Genomic DNA, 19,251 nt, shown 5'->3' with positions numbered 1-19,251 from the left:
TGAAGGGGGCATTTGCCAAATGACCTCTCTCTACTCATGGGCCACCCGCCCTCCTGAAAAGCCAGGACTTAGTCCCACCTTATCCATGACTTCGCTCTCTGTGGTCAACTTTGGTTTAAAAATATTAAATGGAAAATATCAGAAATAGATCATAATTTTAAATTGCATGCCAATCTCAGTAGTGTGATAAAATCTGGTGCTTTCCCACTCCATCCCTCCCAGGTTGTAAATCACCCATTTGTTTAGTACATCCACAATGTATGAGCTACCCACCTGTCAGTAATTTAGCTGTCTGTGTGATTGACGTGCAATATTGCAGTGCTTGTATTCAAATAATATAATTCAAATAATACTTGTTTTACTTAATAATGGTCCCAAACTACAAGACTAGTAATGAAAAGGAGGCACTAGGACCTCAAATATGGAAGATAACTCTGGCACTCTGTGGCAACAATGTAGGGCATATTGAGGGAAACATAATACACAGAGAGTTTGGTATTATTTAAGGTTTCATGCATCCACGGGAAGTCTTGGAGCCTATCCCCCTCAGATAAGGGGAGACTGTTATACCACCTGCCACTGGTCAGGGTAAGTGCCTTGCCCACAAGCAGAGGGCTCTAGAAAGAGCAATGCCAGGGGATGCTTCTCCATGACCATGTGGAAGCCTGTGGGCCTTCCAGAGTGGAGGCTGGTTTCCTTGTGAATCAGACAGCAACAAAAGATGGAGAAGAAAAACATGGACATACTTGAGAGATTTCTTCCAGTTTGAAACCAACGAGATGTATTGAAAGAAATACAGTAAGCCATCTACATTTGTAGGTTCTGTATCCATAGATTCAACCAACTACAAATCAAAAATATTTGGGAGAAAACACTGCATCTGCAGCAAACATGTACAGATATTTTCTTCTTATCATTATATTAAGCGATATAACAATATAACAACTACTTCCATAGCATTTGCTTTGCATTAGAGATCATGTCACCTAGAGTTGATTTAAAGTATATGGGAGGAAGTGTGTATGTTATATGCAAATACTACAGTGTTTTATGGAAGGGACTGAACATCCACAGATTTTGATATCTGAAGAAGGTCCCCCATGCATACTGAAGGATGACTATTCTATATGAGCTCATTTATATGTAGAATCTAAAAAAAGGTGAACTCATAGAAAAGGAGAGTAGAATGGTGGTTACCAGAGGCTGGGGGCAGGAGGTATAATCTTTCAATTACATTGGAAGAATGTAGTTTGTTTTGTACTTGAGATTGAACCCAGGGTTGCTTAACCACTGAGCCACATTCCCAGCCCTTTTAATATTTTATTTTGGGACAAGGTCTCTAAGTTGCTTATGGCCTTGCTAAGTACTGAGGCTGGCTTTGAACTCACAATCCTCCTGCCTCAGTCTCCCAAGCTGCTGGGATTACAGGCTTGCACCGCTGCACCCAGTTTATTTTCATTTTTAAAGTTTATTTATTTATTTGGTACTGGGGATTGAACTCAGGGGCTTTTAACCACAGAACTACATCCCCAGCCCTTTTTATTTCTCACTAAGTTGCTTAGGGCCTCACTAAGTCATTGAGACTGGTTTTGAATTTGCAATCCTCCTGCCTCATTCTCTCAAACCGTTGGAATTATAGGTGTGTGCCACTGTGTCTGGCTTAAAGTTTATTTTTTTAATCAACAAAGAATATATATATTTATGGTTACAGCATGATGTTTTGAAATTGTGTACTAGCCAAATTCAACCAATTAACATATTCAATCCGCCATTTACTTATCTTGTGCTTTGTGTGTGTGTGTATTGAGAACACTTAAAATCTGCTCTTCATTATTTTTAAGCATAAAATACATGGTTTAACTGTAGCCATCACATTGAACAGTAGATCTCCTGAACTTATTTCTCTTGTCTAACTGAAACTGTGTCTGCTGATCACCATTTCTCCAATCATTTTTTTGAGATCTATTGTATAACTACAGTTAATAATTACATATTGAATATAGTATTTCAAAATTGCTCATTACAAAAAATAGGTGATGGTTAATTAGCCTGATTTGAGCATTCTAAAATATATATCAAAATATGTTATAGTCCATAACTATATGCAAGGTAGATTCTTTCCGCTTGTGTACTCTGCTCCCCCATGTTTGCAAGGGTCTGAAATTTCTTTGAAAGAGCATTTATTTATTTATTTATTGTAAAGCTGGGGATTGAACCCAGAGCCTCACACATACTAAGTAGGCACTACTACCAACTGAGCTACATCCTAGTTAGATTTGAAGTTTCTTCAGGTGGATATTGCCTGCACTGTTCCCTTCCGGGAGCATCACCTATGCTTGAGATGATGGCAGGTGCTTTGATGAAAAACTGCTGTGCAACTGAGAATAGTCTAGGAAAATTTTCTGTTTTCTCTTTCTCCGCGTGTGTGTGTGTGTTTGTGTGTGTGTGTTGGTGCTGGAATGGTCTTACATGTCCTTCTGTTTCTTTGTTGTTAAAGACAAGTGTTGCTATAGTTTGGGTCTTGCATGTCCTCAAAGTCCCATGTGTTAAAGGCTTGGTCCCCAGCCAGGGTGTTATTTGGAGGTTGTAGAACATTTAGGAGGTGTGGCCCAGTAGGAAAAATTAGGTCATTGGGGGTGTGCCCTTGAAGGGGATATTAAAACCTCAGAGAGCACTCGCTCCCTCCTAGCTCACCTCTTCTTCCTAGCCACCCTGAGGTAAATAGGCCTCCTCCACCATGTACTCCATTTGTGCCATACCGTGTCATCATAGGTCCAAGGCAACAGAACCAAGTGACCATGAACTGAAAATTCTGAAACTATGAGTCAAAATTAAACTTTCCTTCTTATAAGTTGACTATGTCAGGGTATTTTTCTACAGTGATGAAAAGCTGACTAATGTAGATCTCATAAGAGCGGGGCTTAGTTCATTCAAGTTTTGAGGTGGGGAGAAGTTAGCCAATATCAGGGTCAGCAGCTCAGATCTAGTGACTGTTGAAGGACCACAACAACTCAATGCTTAGGAGTACTGGGTAGGGGGCGGATTCTCTTTCTTTAGATGAGGTGGAGCCAAGTAAGACAGAGGAGGATTGAAGATTTAGATTACAATTCTTTGTGGGAACTTATTTTATTATTTTAAAAATTGTAGAGATTTTTGATGAGACTGCATTCTTCACCCTATATTTTTATTGCTCAAATATAGTGTGTTGGATTCATCCAGACTCCATTATCATCTTGTGGTCAAAGAGCAGTCCTATATGCAGAGTGTGGACAACATGACTAAGTTAGAACTGGAACAAAGCAAGATTCTTGATGAGTGTTTCCTGAGAGTCCACTTTATTACTGACCCATTTCATGGTTCTTAGAAGCATTCCTCAGGGACTGTCTCTGGATATGAAAGAACATAGCCATGTCATGACAGCAGAGGTCAGGAGCAGTGACATGGCCTGTGCCTAGTTTACTACACCCTTAACTGTTAGACAGAGTGGGATTATAGAAGGAAGAAAAAGATGGAAGCAAGTTACCCTAAAGGAAAGAAATTTCAGGTCTCTGCTTCCTTTCCACCAATCCACTGCCTCCCCCAGCTGGATAACTCTTGCCCACTAGCCTTGGGCTATTAATGGGTGGGTCTTGCTCACTGACAGGTCCACCTGCTCTTCCCCTTTTGTCCAAGTAATGGTTATGACTTGTTCAACTCGACCCAGTACTGGCCTCTGTCCCCTTGACTTTATTTTTGTCATTTTTTGTACTGAGAATTGAACCCAGGGGTGTTCTGCTAACCGGGTTACTTCCCCATCCCTTTTAATTTTTTATTTCGAGACAGGATTCACTAAGTTGTCCAGGCTGGCCTTGGACTTGTGATTCTCCTGCCTCAGCTTCCCAAGTTGCTGGATTGACGTGTACCACTGCCTCTAGCACCTTGACTCTTTTTTTCTCTCCCTCAAGTACTGGGTCAGAGAAGTAGCTCCTCAGGGTAATAAGGCTCTGAGCTCATGTGCAATGTATTAACCCTCAGTGGGTTCAGGGCACAAAATATAAGTTTGCTTTTTGTGCCATTGCTCCTTTGAGGGTCCCAAAGGGATGACTGAATTTAAGCAGGATTCCTTGGGTACCTCTGGGTTCTTGGCCAAAATCTAATGACAGGCATCTGAATCTCAATATCAACTTTAATGTGTAAAGATGCTTTTCTTAGTGCTTTATCTGATTTTCTTAGGACTTTTTTATACATAAAATAAAGGCCAGAGACCAACCAGAGGAGATGGTCAAAAGAGTTGATCTGGAATTTGAGAGCCAAGCAGAGCACATAGAGATCTGACTTCTTCACCAAAACAGCCAAGCTACCATCACTGTGTTCCCAGTTGACTCTTGCCTTGCCTCTGATGCTCAGGCCCAGCACCACTATACATATTGGGTCCATTTGAGAAAAAAAGGGGGACTATAAGAAATACATAATGAGGTTAAAATTATTTTCTTGTTTGTAAACCAATATTTTTTCCAATGCTAAACACAAGTGCTTTGTACTTACCTTTGCTAAGCCGTATCTGCTGCTCTTTGCTGATTTTTCCTAAACTAGACCAGAATGCTTCCCTAGGGTCCTATACCAATTGTAGAATTTTAAGGAGACACCCCTATCAAGTCCCTGGTGAGAGGATCCTAGGGCCTTCCCTCAGCTAGGAATTCCATTTGCTTCCTTCCAAGTTGTGTTTGTCCCCATTTTCTCAGAGTACCAGACTCCAGTCAGCATGGGGGAAGGTGAACATTTGGCTGTATAGGATGAGGAGGGGACCTGGGCCTTCAACTACCCCCCTGTAGAATCGAAAATGGGTCAGGTGTTTTCCAGCTCTCACCTTGCAAAGGGTCTGCAATATATTTTTTGGTTTTGCCTGTCAGCATAATTAGTCCTCCTAGTCTTTCTCCCACACCCCAAAATGATTGGACTTTCTTGGTTGTTGCTATTTGTTTATATAATGAAGTTTTAAAATTTATTGTTGATGCCAGGCACAGTGGTACACAGCTGTAATCTCAGCTACTTGGGAGTCCTAAGCAGGAGGATGGCAAGTTTGTGGCTCAGGAATAAAATGTCTTTAGTTCAACCCTAAGTACTGCCAAAAAAAAAAAAAAAAATATATATATATATATATATATACATATTTTATATATCCATTTATACATTTATGCATGTTTTATATAAAGTACATATTATATAAAATATTTCATATACATTTTATATAGATTTTTATTTGAAATTAATCCAACATAAAATTAGCCATTTCAAAGCAAACAATTCCATGGCCTTTAGTAGATTGGCAGTGTTGTACAACCACCATCTCTAGTTCTAAAACATTTTCATCACCCCAAAAGGAAACCTCATATACATCAGTCTGTACCTCCCAATTCCTGCCTCCCCGTGAAGATCCTGGCAACCATCAATCTGCGTTCTGTCTCTTACATATTTGGCTATTCTGAATATGTCATATAAATGGGATTATATATGTTACCTTCTGGGCCTGGCTTTTTTCACTTTATGTAATGTTTTCATGTTGTAGCCAGCATCAATATTTTCTTCTTATAGTTGAGTAATATTCTGTTGCAAATGCATGCCACATCTTATTATATAAGTATATACCACAATTTGTTTATATGTTTATCCACTGATGGGCATTTACTCACTTCATCTTTTGGCTGTAGTAACATGTGAGTGCTTGTATGTGAGCACCTGTTTTCCCCTCCTTTGAGTATAAAACCTGGAGTGAAAATACTAGGTCATATGAGAATTCTGTGTTTTACTTATTGAGGAACCACAAAACTGTTTTTCACCGTGTCTGTGCCATTTTGACATTCACACTAGCAATGTTCCAGCCAGGCAAGGTGGCACATGCTTGTGATCCCAGTAGTTCCAGAGGCTGAAGGAGGAGGATCACAAGTTCAAAGCCAGACTCAGCAACTTAGCAAGGCAATTTAGTGAGACCCTTTTTAAATTCTCTAAATTTAAAAAATAATTAAAAGGACTGGGAATGTAGCTCAGTGGTGAAGTGCCACTGGGTTTAATCCCCGGTACCAAAAAAAAAAGAAAAAGAAAAAAAGTTCTAATCAACTTTTTCAGCTCTTGTTATTTTGTTTTATTATTTTTCTTATTACTGCCATCCTGGAAGGTATGAAGTGGTACCTTATTGTGGTTTTTATTTGCACTTACCTAATGACTAATGATATTCATCATCTTTTCATATGCTTTTTGTTTTTATTCTTTGGAGAAATATTTGTGCAGTCCTTTACCATTTTTTAATTGGGTTGTTAGTCTTTTTTATTCTGTGTTGTAAGAGTTCTAGATATGTTTTGGATACAACACATATTTAGATACTACACATATTCTCTGTTGTAAGAGTTCTAGATATGTTTTGGATACTACTTTGGATACATACTTATAAAATATGCATCTCCTTCCTGGCATTCTTTGTCTAAAACAACCTTCCTCGGGCTCAGGGTATATAGCTCAGTGGTGGAGCATTTGCCTTGCATGAGTGAGGAGTCTCTATGTTTGATCCTCAGCACTGCAACAAACAAACCTCAACTGCCTCCACACTTCTGGTTCATAGTGGTTTCGAGTGGATCTGTTCCTTGATTCCCATGAGCCTACGGTATGACCACAGACCTCTTTTTCATGCATCCAAAATTTCCGATTCCTCCAGTCACCCTGCAAAGTATGCCATCTTGTCACTGTTTCACCACTGAGGAAGCTGCCCCCATCTCCCAAGTTGTAAAGGTCAAGACCAGGACTTGTCCCAAGCTGGTACAACCCTTTACCCCACACTGGGTCCCTTAGGAAACCATCCATGGCAGTGGACAGTGGGGACCACTGAGTTCTGTCTCTGTGGTGGGGCCAGGGGAGAACTCCAAATTAGTTGCCTAATTAACTGCTATAACCAATCACTGCATACCTATTGGCTAAAGAACACACATTTATTTGCTCACATTTCTGGCGACTAGAAGTCCCATCTCACTGGGGCGCAAGCAAGGTGTTGACAGGACTATGTTCCCTCCAGAAGTCTATGGGCAAATGCATTCCTGGCCTATTCCAGCTTCTGGTGGTTGCCAGCATTCCTTGATTCATGGTTGCATCACCGCCTCCTCGTGTATGTGTGAAATCTCTCTGCTTCCCTCTTATAGGGTTACATGTGATTGCATTTGGCTTTCTGGAATAATCCAGAAGAATCGCCTCATCTCAAAATAATCACACTGCCATATAAAGTAATATCAAAAGGCTCTGGGAATTAGGCCTGGGTACATTTTCAGGCATGCCCCACCCTCTAATTTCCACATTGTTTCCTTGCAGGCCAGGCCAGTTGAGGGTCTCCAGCATGGCTGCCAGAGTCCACCTGGGAGGATGAGGAGAGAGAGGGTACAGGGTTGGGCTATGGTTGTCAGCATCCAGGCTGGGTCTTCCCCACTGCTTCTGAATGCCTGTCTCCTGCTGGCAGAGGGCTGGCTGGGACACAAAAAATACTTGGCACCTTTTGCTGATGACATGGTCAGCCTGTCCCAGGCAATGTTTGCAGGACATCCTTTGGGCCAAAATAAACATTTGCACCTCGTCTTATCCTCTGGGAATCAGGAAGTGCTGGAGGTAAATGACTTCAGCAGCCCTGGATATGGGCCAAACATCAAATTTGGGACTATGGAAGGACCATGAGGGCCTCAAAGCCTGGTGCTCAACCAATGGGATACTCTAGCCCAGGGAACCACAAGTGCTACAACTCAGGCAGCAAAGCAAGCAAGTGCTCAGGACACAGCCTCAGCCAACCATAGTGGACTTGTCTATTCCTTTGAGAACCACCAAACAGCCTCCCTATTTGCAAAGACACCTCCATCCTTGTCTGACCATGCACCCCATGCTTGGATTCCTATTCCAGGGTCCAGCTCCCAGCCTGGTTGAGGGCCAGCGTGGCCTAGCCCAAGGTCCCTCCACCCATGTATAACCACCCTGGACCTAAAATGTGGCTGCCATGGGTGTGTGGAGATGGAGCTCAGATATGCAGAGTGGGCCACCCTGCCAAAGCTCCCTAACACCATAAGGGTCTCTGAAGGCTCCAGGCCCCTTACTCTTCTCTTTCCCTTTTTGTCAAACCAGTATCTCAGTTTCTGAGATTTGTCACCTGGGAGCCTTCTGTGATACCCAAGCTACATAAATGGTTAAGCAAACTGGAGCAGATTGTGGACCCCAGTTCCATCTCTCAGGCGTGCAGTAGCTCTGGGCAGCCTCCTGGACCTTGAAACCAAGCATCTTGGTTACTATGCATGGGAGTTGTCTGGAGGCATTCCTCCATGCCAGTCTTCTGCTTCTTTTATCATAAGTCACTGTCCTGTAGTCTTGCTGTGGCCAGTTAGCTTGGGTAATAGTTAAGTCAGTCCTTCGTGGTTCAATAATTTTGTACTGTAGGATGTGTCTGTGATGCTGTTTGTGTATAAAATGTGTCTTTCTCTAAATCCAATGCATGCACAAGAACGAAAGGGGCCTTCCTTGTTCTTCTCAGCTCCTTTCTCACTGGGATGTTGAATGAATGGACAGCCCTGGGGGAATTCTGCGGGTACCCGGCTCCCTCCCAAGATCCCTTAGGGGCCCACGGAGGCTCATGGCTATAGCCTGCTCTTGGAAACCCCTGGCCAATACTGCCACCCTGTTCCTTCCTAGGGAAATCCTCCAGAGCCAGGACCACAGCACTGACCAATGGACGGACCCCTCCCTCTTTTCTGCCCTCAGTAGTCACCCCAAAGACAGGTGGGCACATATGGAACTCTGCTGGAAGCTGAGATGAGGCTATCCTCTCGGGCACTCAGTGGCTTGAAGAAGACAAGCCAGGTTTCACCAGACCATGGGCAGGGCCAGAGCAGAGAGGGCTGCTTGCTCTCCCAGACTCCCTAAGTGACCTGCTAGGCCCACAGATGCATGGTGTTCTGCTCAAGGGTCACCATGAATCTCTACAAGCTAGTGTTCCCTCCTTAGCCTCCTTCCTCCTTCCTCATAGCTTAGCCATCTGGGCTGTGGGACTCTGGCAAGTGTCACCAGTACATACTGTTCCTACTTCTGTGGATGCCTTCATCTTTGTCAATATTGATCTGGTTCTCTCAAGCACTTCCTTTTGCCCCTTCCTTTTCCAGAGCCCTCCTCCCTGCGGGACCCTGTAGTAGAAAGGGTGAAAAGACAAGATCAGCATGGTTCTTGCTGTGAAGGTTCAGCATCAGTGAAAGGGGCAGAAAAGCTGGTGTGTCTTAAGAAAGACTGAAATTCCAAGGATGTTCTCTCTTCAGGCAAAATTTGATTCAGGCTCAAAATGATGTCACCAGGACCTTGCTTTTCTGTGCTACCTCCCGGCTCACATTTTTTAGATAGTTGTCCTCTCTGGGGTGAAAAGTTGGCAGCCAACAGTTCCAAACTTTAGATGCTGATTCAGGTACAGGGAAATGAGCCCTGCTGCTGTCCCAGGGTCCTCCCATAAGGTTTCAGTGAGTCCCCACTGCTCTAAGAGTCTGTGCTGACCACAGCAATGGTGGTGTCCAAAGAAACATGGTATATAATTAGGTTCAGCTTACCTGCTTCTGCCTGGGTTAGGGTGGAGCCCTATCGAACTTTATGACCAAAGGGACCCAATAGTATTTCCCTGAATGGAATGGTACTGGGAGTGGGGAGGGGTGGGTCATATTAATTCATAACTCATCTCAGAGAACAAACATGACTTGCCTGAGGCCTCCTGAACAGGTCCTGAATAGTGCTCAGCTCATTCCAGGCCCACTGCCCCCATGGGACTGGCAGCTCCCCCAATGACCAGTGCCCTGTGATACCTCCATGCATCAGGACTGGGAGCAACTGCTTGCCAGGTGAGAGATGTGACTCAGTGGATCAGACCTCTGGGAAGTCCCAGCCCAGACCCCAGACCAGGGTCCCACTCATACCAGAGGCACTTGCTGCTATCCCGAAGCACCTGTTCATTCTGCTGGGGATAACTGGAAGAGAGGAGGCTGATTTATTTGGGTTTGCTATTAACAAATGACTCTAGACTTGGCTTAAACGACACATATATTTTTCACAGTCTGGAAGCTGAGAAATCCAAGATCAAGACCACAGTAGATCCAGTGTCTGATGTGGGCTCATTTCCTGGTTTGTGGACAGCTGACTTGTCATTCTTTTTAAGGTGGAACAGGGTGAAGGGGTTTGCTGGCTGCTTCTTATAAGAGCATTAATTGCATTCATGAGGGCTCCACCACTATGGCTTTATTACCTCGCCAAAGCCCCACCTCCTAATACATCGTCTGGCATTAGGGGCTCAACAAATGAATGTTGGAGGTACACAGACATTCAGCTCTTTGCAGATGATATCTGGGGGAAAGGTAGGAGCATGGTTAATTAGGACATGATGATATAATGGCAGGGGGAGGTCAAATGTCACTGGACATGACTTGGTGGGGGCAGGAGCTTCCTTCATGGTGTAGACACTTCCAGTACCCCTGAGAGCTTTAAAACTGTTATCACCAAAGCTTTGCTAGGTGACACATCCTAGAGGAGAAACAGGTTCTGAGGGACAGGGTCATGTCCAGGGTCACTGGCCTCAGGGCACCATATCTGATCACCCATTCTCTACTCTCAGTCCTGAGCAGTTCTCTGTCCAATGGCTGAGGAGACCCAGGACCCCTCTCAGTGAAGCTGTGATCTGTTCTTCTTGTTCTTTGAATCTGTATATGAAGATTTGTAGGGGTGGCCCCAGTGACATGGGTATAGGTCATCACTTGGGACACTTTGTGTTCAATTATCTGGGCTGAATGTCCAGCTTTACAAGTGATCTGGGGATGTTGGGGAGTGACCTGCAAGTGTGGGCACCAGAGGGAAGAGGATGAAACCAGGTTTGTGCCAGAATCTGCCTCCTGGGTTTGCCTCCTTCTACATATTGTGAGCATTGAGGACTGGAAACCTGTCCCAGGGTGCTAAAGACCCTTATTTCTTACTTTCTGCTTCTTGGGTGGAGGGCGTCCCTCACAGGCTGGAGTCTGAGAGGAGATGAGAGGGGTCAAGAGAGCTTTGAGGTAGGAGCACACTGCTGTGTAATGTGACTTCCATCATTTCATTCACATCACACCTTGCTGGTCAAGTTCCCATGCATGAAGCTTGGAGTCTGCGGTACTCCAGGGAGTGAAAGCAGGGGTGGGACTGGGGGGACACCAGAGTTCAGCACTGAAAGCCCAGCCCAGACAGGACCACAGGAGTCCAGAAATACAGCCTGGGAAGGCTGTACAGTGGAGGATGCCACTTCCTACCATATGTGGGGGGTCCTTGGGCTTCGTGACCTGGGTACCTGGGGACAAACGGTTGTCTCAACTTAGCCAAATTCTATCAATTACAGTACAAAATTAAAACGTCCAAACACACACAAATGTTCAGTGTGGAACATTCTACTTTTAGATTTATTCTACAGAAGCAAAAACAATGAACAAAGACAACAAAACAAAACAACCCACCACTAACAGTTGCTTCTTCCCACCAGAGCTGAAAAGGCTGGGGACATCAGGTATCACTGCTACAGACAGGAAGCAGGCAACAGAGAAGGGGGAGAGACCAGGATTCCTACCCTTTGCTGGGTCCTTTCTGCTTTCTTAAGTGAGGAGCCCCATTGGACCATGCAGATAGCTGTGCCCGACTCTTATCTGCCTGGGTCCAGCTCACAGGGCTGCTGCCTCCCGGTGGACATCACTGGCTTTCCCGCCAGAGTCTCTGGGCCAGCTGCCTGGCCAACCTCTTTTAGAAAACTTGCTGAGGTTGCGTCCAGATGACTAGTGCCATGCCCCAATCTGCTGCTACTTCCTATGATGGCCACTCACTGCTGACAGTCCCACAGACATTGCACACATGTTCCTGGAGGCCCAAGCCGCACTGAAGCCTAAGCGCTCTGCACTCTCCTGATTGGGACTCATCTACCTGGGTCAGTGGTGAGCCCGGGGTCCAGCTCAGACTTCCCTACCTCAGAGTCCAGGCAAGCATTAAACAAAGAAGTGATCTCAGGCGCGTACTGCACCCCTCTGGAAATGTTTCCTTGGGTGTGTTGGGGGCGGTCCCTTGCGCAGTGGCGGCCATTCCGAAGGGGATGCCAATGGCTGACACAGGATTCATCCTAGACTGAGCTCCCCAGGTCCATGGACCACCGATGCTCAGGGGGCAGCATGTGGCTGTAGTAGGAGGCGACAAGCTGCTGTGTTACTTTGTAAATAAAGTAGGCTTTGGAGCAGCGCATTTGTAGTGCAGGCTGGGCGCTCACCTCTCATCTCTGCGGCTGGGAACCAGCATCCTTCTGCCTCCCTGCGCCATCTGCTGGCAGACTTAGGGAATGGGAGCCGACTTGGGGAGAGATGAGGACTGAACTCAGCCGCTCACTCCAGGGAAACCACGCCTCCTTGCTGCGTTTCCTTTAAGTAGCCTGTTCAGAGGCTTTTTTGGGCTGGATGGAAAGTTAAGATCAAAATTTCACAGACAGCTGGAGTTTCACTTAGAATCCATTCATTGTAACTTAAAGACTGGCATCAAATTTATTATTATCATTTGTTAAATATTTTAGATCTTTTCAGAGAATCTACAAGGGCATGGTAGGTTTTCTTCCCCAGTGCATTTTGTGTGGGCAGTTATATGACAGGAGGGGAGGTGACACAAACAGGTGGTACACACATGGGGAGGGTTGCACCTGCATTGCAGGCTTTGGATCCCTGAGAAAGAACAGTATCTGAACTTCCACTGGGTAAGCCAGAGGAACCCAAGACCCACAGTCAGGTAACATGCAGAGGAAGAAGGAAGGAGATCCATGGGGACAATGAGGACTACAATCATACATGCATTCAACAAACCTATCATAAAGTAAAAATACACTCTGTAGGGAGGGTCTGCCGAGCAAGCCCCTGCTTGCTGCATGGCCGCCTGTCCTGCAAGCGTCTTGTTGGGATGGTGCTGGGGGAAGTAGTTGGGAGGGTTGATTTCCACAGCACTAACCAAGATGAGGGTCTTTTTCCTGGTAGGGGTGGAGTGGGCCTGGGCCTTGTAAGCTGGAACAGGGGTCTGGGCAGGATGGCTCCAGCCTTCTGGGGGGTCTCTCGGCTGCTCCCCTATAAGGGCAAAGGTTTGACCTGCCAAGGTGTCAGGCAAAGGGAAGGTAGATGGCAGGGTCCTCCCAGGACCACAAGAACATCCACTGATTGTTGTGTGGCCCAGGACAATGCTGTTCTGTGTGCCAGCCCCAAAGCTTTCCTTGGTGGAACCCATGGTGCTCGTCTCTCATGAGGACGTTCACATCTTGGGAAACACCTGGGATAGGAATATCCAGGACACAGAGGGAAGAACCAAACAAAGCAGCTCTGGAACAGCAGTTAGTTTTTCAGATTCGGAGCTCGGTGGTAGGGGGCTGGGACCTTCTTGAGAGAGACAGGTGGTGACTGCAGCATCTGCTATGATAGCCCCTGACTTGGTTGGGGTTCCAGGCCAGAATTATCTAGATTCAGTAAGACCATCCCTGGGCTCCCTCTGACTGAGGTTTTGCAAAGCAAATTCTTCACAGCAGTTATAATAGTCTCTGAAGTTCTAATGAAAAAAATATGTTTGGTTGAATGGTTCTTCTCAACACTTGGGGTTGGGCATCCTGCTTCACTCTTTGTAATTGGGTCATCATGTAGAGATGGATGTCCCATAACTAGTTAGCTGTTGGTAGGGCTCAGGATAGAACACCCCATCCCCCCACCCCACAACTTTTCTCCTTTGTCACTTTGCAATGAAAACATGGTACTCTCTCTTCAATCTTTGAGAGACAGGTGAAGAAAGTTCTTCTTGATGGGAATAGAAGGCTACACATGGATGTGACAGTGTTTTAAGTGGGGACTTGGAGATGCTGGCTTAAGGCTAGCTCTACCTCAATCTCTGTGTGACCCTCAGATATATCTGTTCTTTATCAGAAAATGGTGATACACACCCACTTTACGAAAGGAGGTAATCAAGAGCCAGTCTCCATGGGAGTGCCTAGCTTAAGCATCAGCACCGGTGGACATTGAGCTAAATTGTATTTGAATCTGAGGGAGACAAGGGTGCCTGATAGGTGACCTGGGACAGGCAGTGGTGACAGAGTTCAGAGGAGACTTTGAGCCTGGAATCTTGCTCTTCTGAGCTAGGTAGGCTGTAGAGAAGGAAGAGGAAACTCCTTCAGGGCTGGAACTAGAGAAGACGAATCCTCAGTCTGGGCTTCCAGCTCTCTGCTTGCCCAGCCAGGGATGCTCTCTGCCCCAGTTGTTGAAGCCTAGGGTCAGAGAGCTTTGCCAGGTGTGGCCTTAGTAGCTGTCATCTGTGAAGAAGGGCCCACTGGCAGACGGGGAGCAGTCACCCTCCTTGCATGGCTGCGAAAGCTCCCCATACTCGCTGTTGTAAAACACCCGACCTCCTTGTGTCCCCCGGTTGGGCCGGCGCCGCCTCCCCTGGGGGTCAGAGTGTGCTCTGGACATGTCCACATCCTGGCTGGGTCCTTTACAGCTGCCAAGACAGGGAGGATGTCGTTAGTAAAAAGAGAGGAGATTGGATGCTGGTCAGGTTCTGATTGGAATCGTCAAAGATGCAGTCTTTGAAGCACGTTCAGAGACTTTGGGAAACACCTGTCTTTGACTTAAACAGCAAACAGGACTAATCTGATTTGACAAACACTCCTGAGAACTTTCTCTGTCCCAAACTTGGACACAGGTCCACCGAGAATGTGATTGCATGTCCCCAAACCTGCTTCTCTGTGATACACCTGCCTAGTGCAGATGCCTCTGATGCATCTGTTCATGGTTCATCAGATGTGTTTCCAGCCATGCAAGGAACAACACCCTCTGTTACCACTTATAGTGAGCTGCAGTTGTCTCTAATGAACAAATCCCTCGTGTACCTGTCTTCTTCTGAATTCTGGATTCCATCCTGCTTCATTAGGACCCTATTTTCTAGAACGTTCTTTTCCCCTTACCACCAACCATTTGAGGTGCAGTATGTCCCTCCTGCTCACTGCCCATTTGGAAATAGTGTCCTTCCAAGATGGTTGCCCCTGTCCTGCCCATGTCAGTAAATGGCAACAAGATTCACTCAACCCCTCAGCCACGTATCTGGCTCTGGTCCTTGCTTTCCTTCATCTCTCACATCAAATGCATCCAGATGTCCTGTCCAGTCTACCTCCATAATACCTCTATGCACATCTCTCCAACCCTACATCCCTACTCATGAGTGAGTTTGCAGGCTCTGTAATACTCTCCTGGCAGATCTCTGTTTTCACTCCTGCCTCCCTGTACTCCCGCCTCCCTGTACTCCCATCATCAGAGAGATCCTTAAAGTTAGCGATGACATCAGGACACACCCTCCAATGGCTTATCATTGCTCTTGGAATGAAATTCAAGTTTCTCATCATGGCCTGGGAGGCCCCCTGCAGGTTCCAGCCCACGAAGGCTTCTCTGACCACTCTACCATGCTTCCTTCTTAGCTATCATTTCCTTTGAGTTTTTGGAAAATGCTGGTTTATTATTATTTTGCTCTGCACGTGCTATTGAGAAAATCCTGATATATCAATTGTTTCCTTTATAAGTAACTAGGGATATTTTTTTTGCCTGAATTCCCAAAATGTTTATCTTTGAAGTCAAATAATTCTACTAGAATTTACTATTGTGGGCCAGTTTTCCCAGGTACCCTTCTAATATTCATGCCTTCATTTGTTTATTTAAGAATGTTATCTTTAATTATAAGTTTAAAATATTAGTTTTATCCTCTGCATTTTCTTCCTCAAGGACTTCAATTTTACATATAGTGTGTGTCTTCTACTCATCTTCTATTCTGTCTTTCTGATCCTTTTACCTCAGTTTTATTTTCTTGACTCTTTTCACGTCTATTCTCTATAATCTCCACTATAAGTCTGGTCATATATATTGTCCCTCTGGCTTATCTCAAATTTATTTCAATTTCCTTCTTAAAGTTCATCATTTTATATCTTCATATTGTTTGTGAAATAAGTTACCATTTAATATCTCCATCCTGTCCATTTATATTCTGAATTTTTAAATGTCTGATTTACAGTGTAGCTTCAAGTTTCATTATATATTTAATTCATGTTGTGTTAGAGTTTTCCTCTATTTAAGAAAACTCTACTGTGAATTTTAATTCTAATTTCCTGTTTTAGTCTTACAGTAACTGTGGATGAATACAGTTTAATTTTTTGCTCATGATTATTCATGTTGGAATTTCCTACACCAAAAATAATAGATTATTTTGTGGAAGGGGCTGAGGATATACATGGTGCTATGGTCTGAATGCATCCTCCAAAGTTCAGCTGTTAGAAGCTCAGTCCCCAGTGCAAGTGTTGAGAGGTGGGACCTTTAAGAGTTGTGTATATCACCTAGTGGATTAATGTTGTTATCATAGGTGTGGGTTCGTTATAAAGGCAGTTGGGTCCTTTCTTAATCTTTTTCTCACTTTCTGCCTCGGGATGAAGTGACAAGAAGAACCTTGCCAGATGGTGGTGCCAAACTCTTGGATATCCCAAGTTTGAGACCCAAAGCCAAATCAATTTCTGCTCTATAATGTTACCCATTCTCAGGTATTCTGTTATAGAAGTGTAAGATGAACTAAGATAGGGGGATTCTTGGGTTTCCTCATTTGAAACTGCTGTATCAGACCCACATCTTTGGTATCACCTCAAATTCCTTTGACTACTTCCTTCTTGCCCAAGGCTCCACTCATGTCCTGTGTCATACTTCCACCAAGGGTTAACCAGTTCTCAGTAGTAGTGTGATGGGCAGTGTTAGACCCTCTCACTGGCTGCTGCCATGCAGTCCTGCTGACCAACCACAGCCCAGATTTTCTAGATCTTTCCCTACAGACTTGGATGAAACATTACACTGCAGGGCAAGGGATCTGGCATCCATAATGGCCACTGAAAAGATGATGCGACCTGGGAGCGAGGAAGAGTTGACTCCCCAGGGATTAACAGAAGACAGGAAGGAACTGGGCAGGTAAACTGCCTCCATCTTCTCCCCACAGATACCTCCAAGACACATTCTATCTTTGCACCTGTTTGAAGAATGTTCTTTATGCCAAGTGAATGCACCTGTCCAATGATATGCTGCACCTTTCCGTGGTTCATCAGGATGTTTCCAAGGGAACCTGTGCAAAGAATAATGCCCTCTTTCCCCGCCATAGTGAGGTGCAGTTTCTGTAATGAACAAATACCTTGTGTGAGTCTTCTTCTGAATTTTGGATACTATCTTGCTTCTGTAGGACCATTCTCTTCTGGAACTTTCTTTTTTCATCATCACCAAGCACTCCCTTCTAGCTTACTACGCTTTCAGTGCTCTCCAAGACCACTGACCCTGGGGCCTCAAACTTGGATTTTGCTTTCTTCTCTGAGGCTCAGCCTCTTCCATTCTCTCCCCAGTGGGATTGGTCACTGTTCCAAGGACATTTTTTTTGTGTGTGTGTATGCTGGGGATTGAATCCAGAGGCACTCTACCACTTAGCTACATCTCTAGCACTTTTTGTATTTTATTTTGAGATACAGTCTCCCTAAGTTACGAAGGCTGGATTCAAAATTTGTGACCTTCCCAGCCTCAGCCTCCTGAATCCCTGGGATTAGAGGTGCGTGCCAGTGCACCAGGCTTGTCCCGAGGACTTTGCCACATGCTTCTATCATGGGATAGTCTTCATGTGACTCTTCTTCTGCTATTCTGCCATGGCTTTGGCTTGGCTCTACTGGTCTTAGGTGTGGGCGCACGTGCACACACACACACACACACACACACACACACACACAGTCTCCTGGGTATGTCGTAGACATAGGCTGAGTGAACTTATTTCATCTTCTTGAAAAGCTGTGATGTTTTTAGCAAGATGTTTGGAGACTTGAATTTAAATAGCAATTGTCCTCTGGTTTACCTTCTCTTTCTTTCTCTTTCTCTCTTTCTCTCTCTCTCTTTCTCTCTCTCTTTCTCTCTCTCTCTCTCCTTTCTTTTAGTGGGACTCAAACCCAAGGCTTCACAAATGCTAGGCAAACACTACCACTGAGCTATATTATATCCCCAGCCCTACCCTTTTACTTAATTATTTTTTAAGTGATAAGATGCCAAAAACTACTTCAGGAAATATCACTACCAATAATTTCCCAAAACCAGGTTACTAATAGAAGTTGCTTGAACCATCAAGGTGTCATTATTTTTAAAGGCCCACAATCTTTCCGTGTTAACAGTGTTGCAAAACGTCTTTTGTAGGTTGGTAGGGGAAATACCCAGGTACTGGTTAAGTATTCCTAATCTGAAAATTTGAAATTTAGTATTTTAATAATGAACATGTGGCAAAATATCCAGTTTCCTGACTAATTACATGAAAAGTTAAATATACCTGCCAAGTCCCTCTTAGGCTTGTGAAATCCAAATTCCTCTGAAAACTAAAATTTTGAGACATTTTCAAATTTCGGATTTGTGAATTAGAAATACTCAACTGGTAAAGTCTATGCAAAATATTCTAAAATCCAAAACACTATGGAATCTGAAACACCTCTGGTCCCAAGTATCGTGGATAAGGGACACTCAACCTGCAACTGGCAAGCTGTAAATCATTAAGATATCTGCAACAAAGGTGAAAAATGACATCAACTATTTTGTTGTTATAAAATAAATAGGTGTGATTTAGAGTAAAATATTCAATGATAACATCATATATTGACTCCAGAGCAGCACAGGCAGAAGCCAAGGATTTGTTTTGGAAAGCTATGACAGATGACCCAAAAAGGGACTCTTGACAAAAACAGTGAGGTCAAGGGGGTGGTCTGGATAAGTGACCATGGGCTATTTGGGGTTTGGGAACAAAAGTGGTCTCCCCTTGGCTGGTGTGTGTGTGTGTGCGTGTGCGTGTGTGCGCGCACATGCACGTGTCCTGGGCATGGTGGATCACACAGGGTTTCATAAAATGTAACATCTGGACATCCATCAAATGATAAGAAGGTGTTGGGACCAGCACCCAGGTGCTATAGAAAGGGGGACTCCTTTGGTGATGGGGACAAAAGTCCTTGAGACTCAGAGCAGCTTGCCTTGAACGTACAAAAAGGCAACAGGCAGCCACTGAAGGTTCTAGGTAAGAGTGGCAGTGCACACCAAGCCCCAGCCTCCCTCACCAGGCCTCTGCTCAGGGCCCTCCTAGGGAGGGCAACGCCCACCTTTGCAGCCGAGGCCTCCCAAG

At 44.7% G+C, this 19,251-nt stretch overlaps 1 protein-coding gene across 2 annotated transcripts in view; it reads right to left on the bottom strand.

Moving 5' to 3' along the window:
* Positions 1-11,431: 11,431 nt before the first annotated feature.
* The window catches only part of Flt4 (fms related receptor tyrosine kinase 4), a 46,649-nt gene continuing 38,829 nt past the window's right edge, over positions 11,432-19,251 (bottom strand). The window contains exons 30-31 of one of the 2 annotated variants that reach the window (XR_007109164.1): positions 12,296-14,538; positions 11,432-12,206 (exon numbers count right to left, since the gene is read on the bottom strand). Coding sequence is in view for 1 of the 2 variants with exons in the window: in XM_047556505.1 (XP_047412461.1) it covers positions 14,340-14,538 (199 nt within the window). In the remaining variant the exon portion in view is untranslated. Of the gene's footprint in view, positions 14,539-19,251 lie in introns of both variants that reach the window. The other variant, XM_047556505.1, reaches the window with a different exon arrangement.

This window comes from Sciurus carolinensis, chromosome 6 (genome assembly GCF_902686445.1).
Source record: "Sciurus carolinensis chromosome 6, mSciCar1.2, whole genome shotgun sequence".
NCBI classification, from domain to species: Eukaryota; Metazoa; Chordata; class Mammalia; order Rodentia; family Sciuridae; genus Sciurus; species Sciurus carolinensis.
The sequence above is the reverse complement of the archived record's forward strand: the minus strand, read 5'-3'. Positions and strand labels throughout refer to the sequence as shown.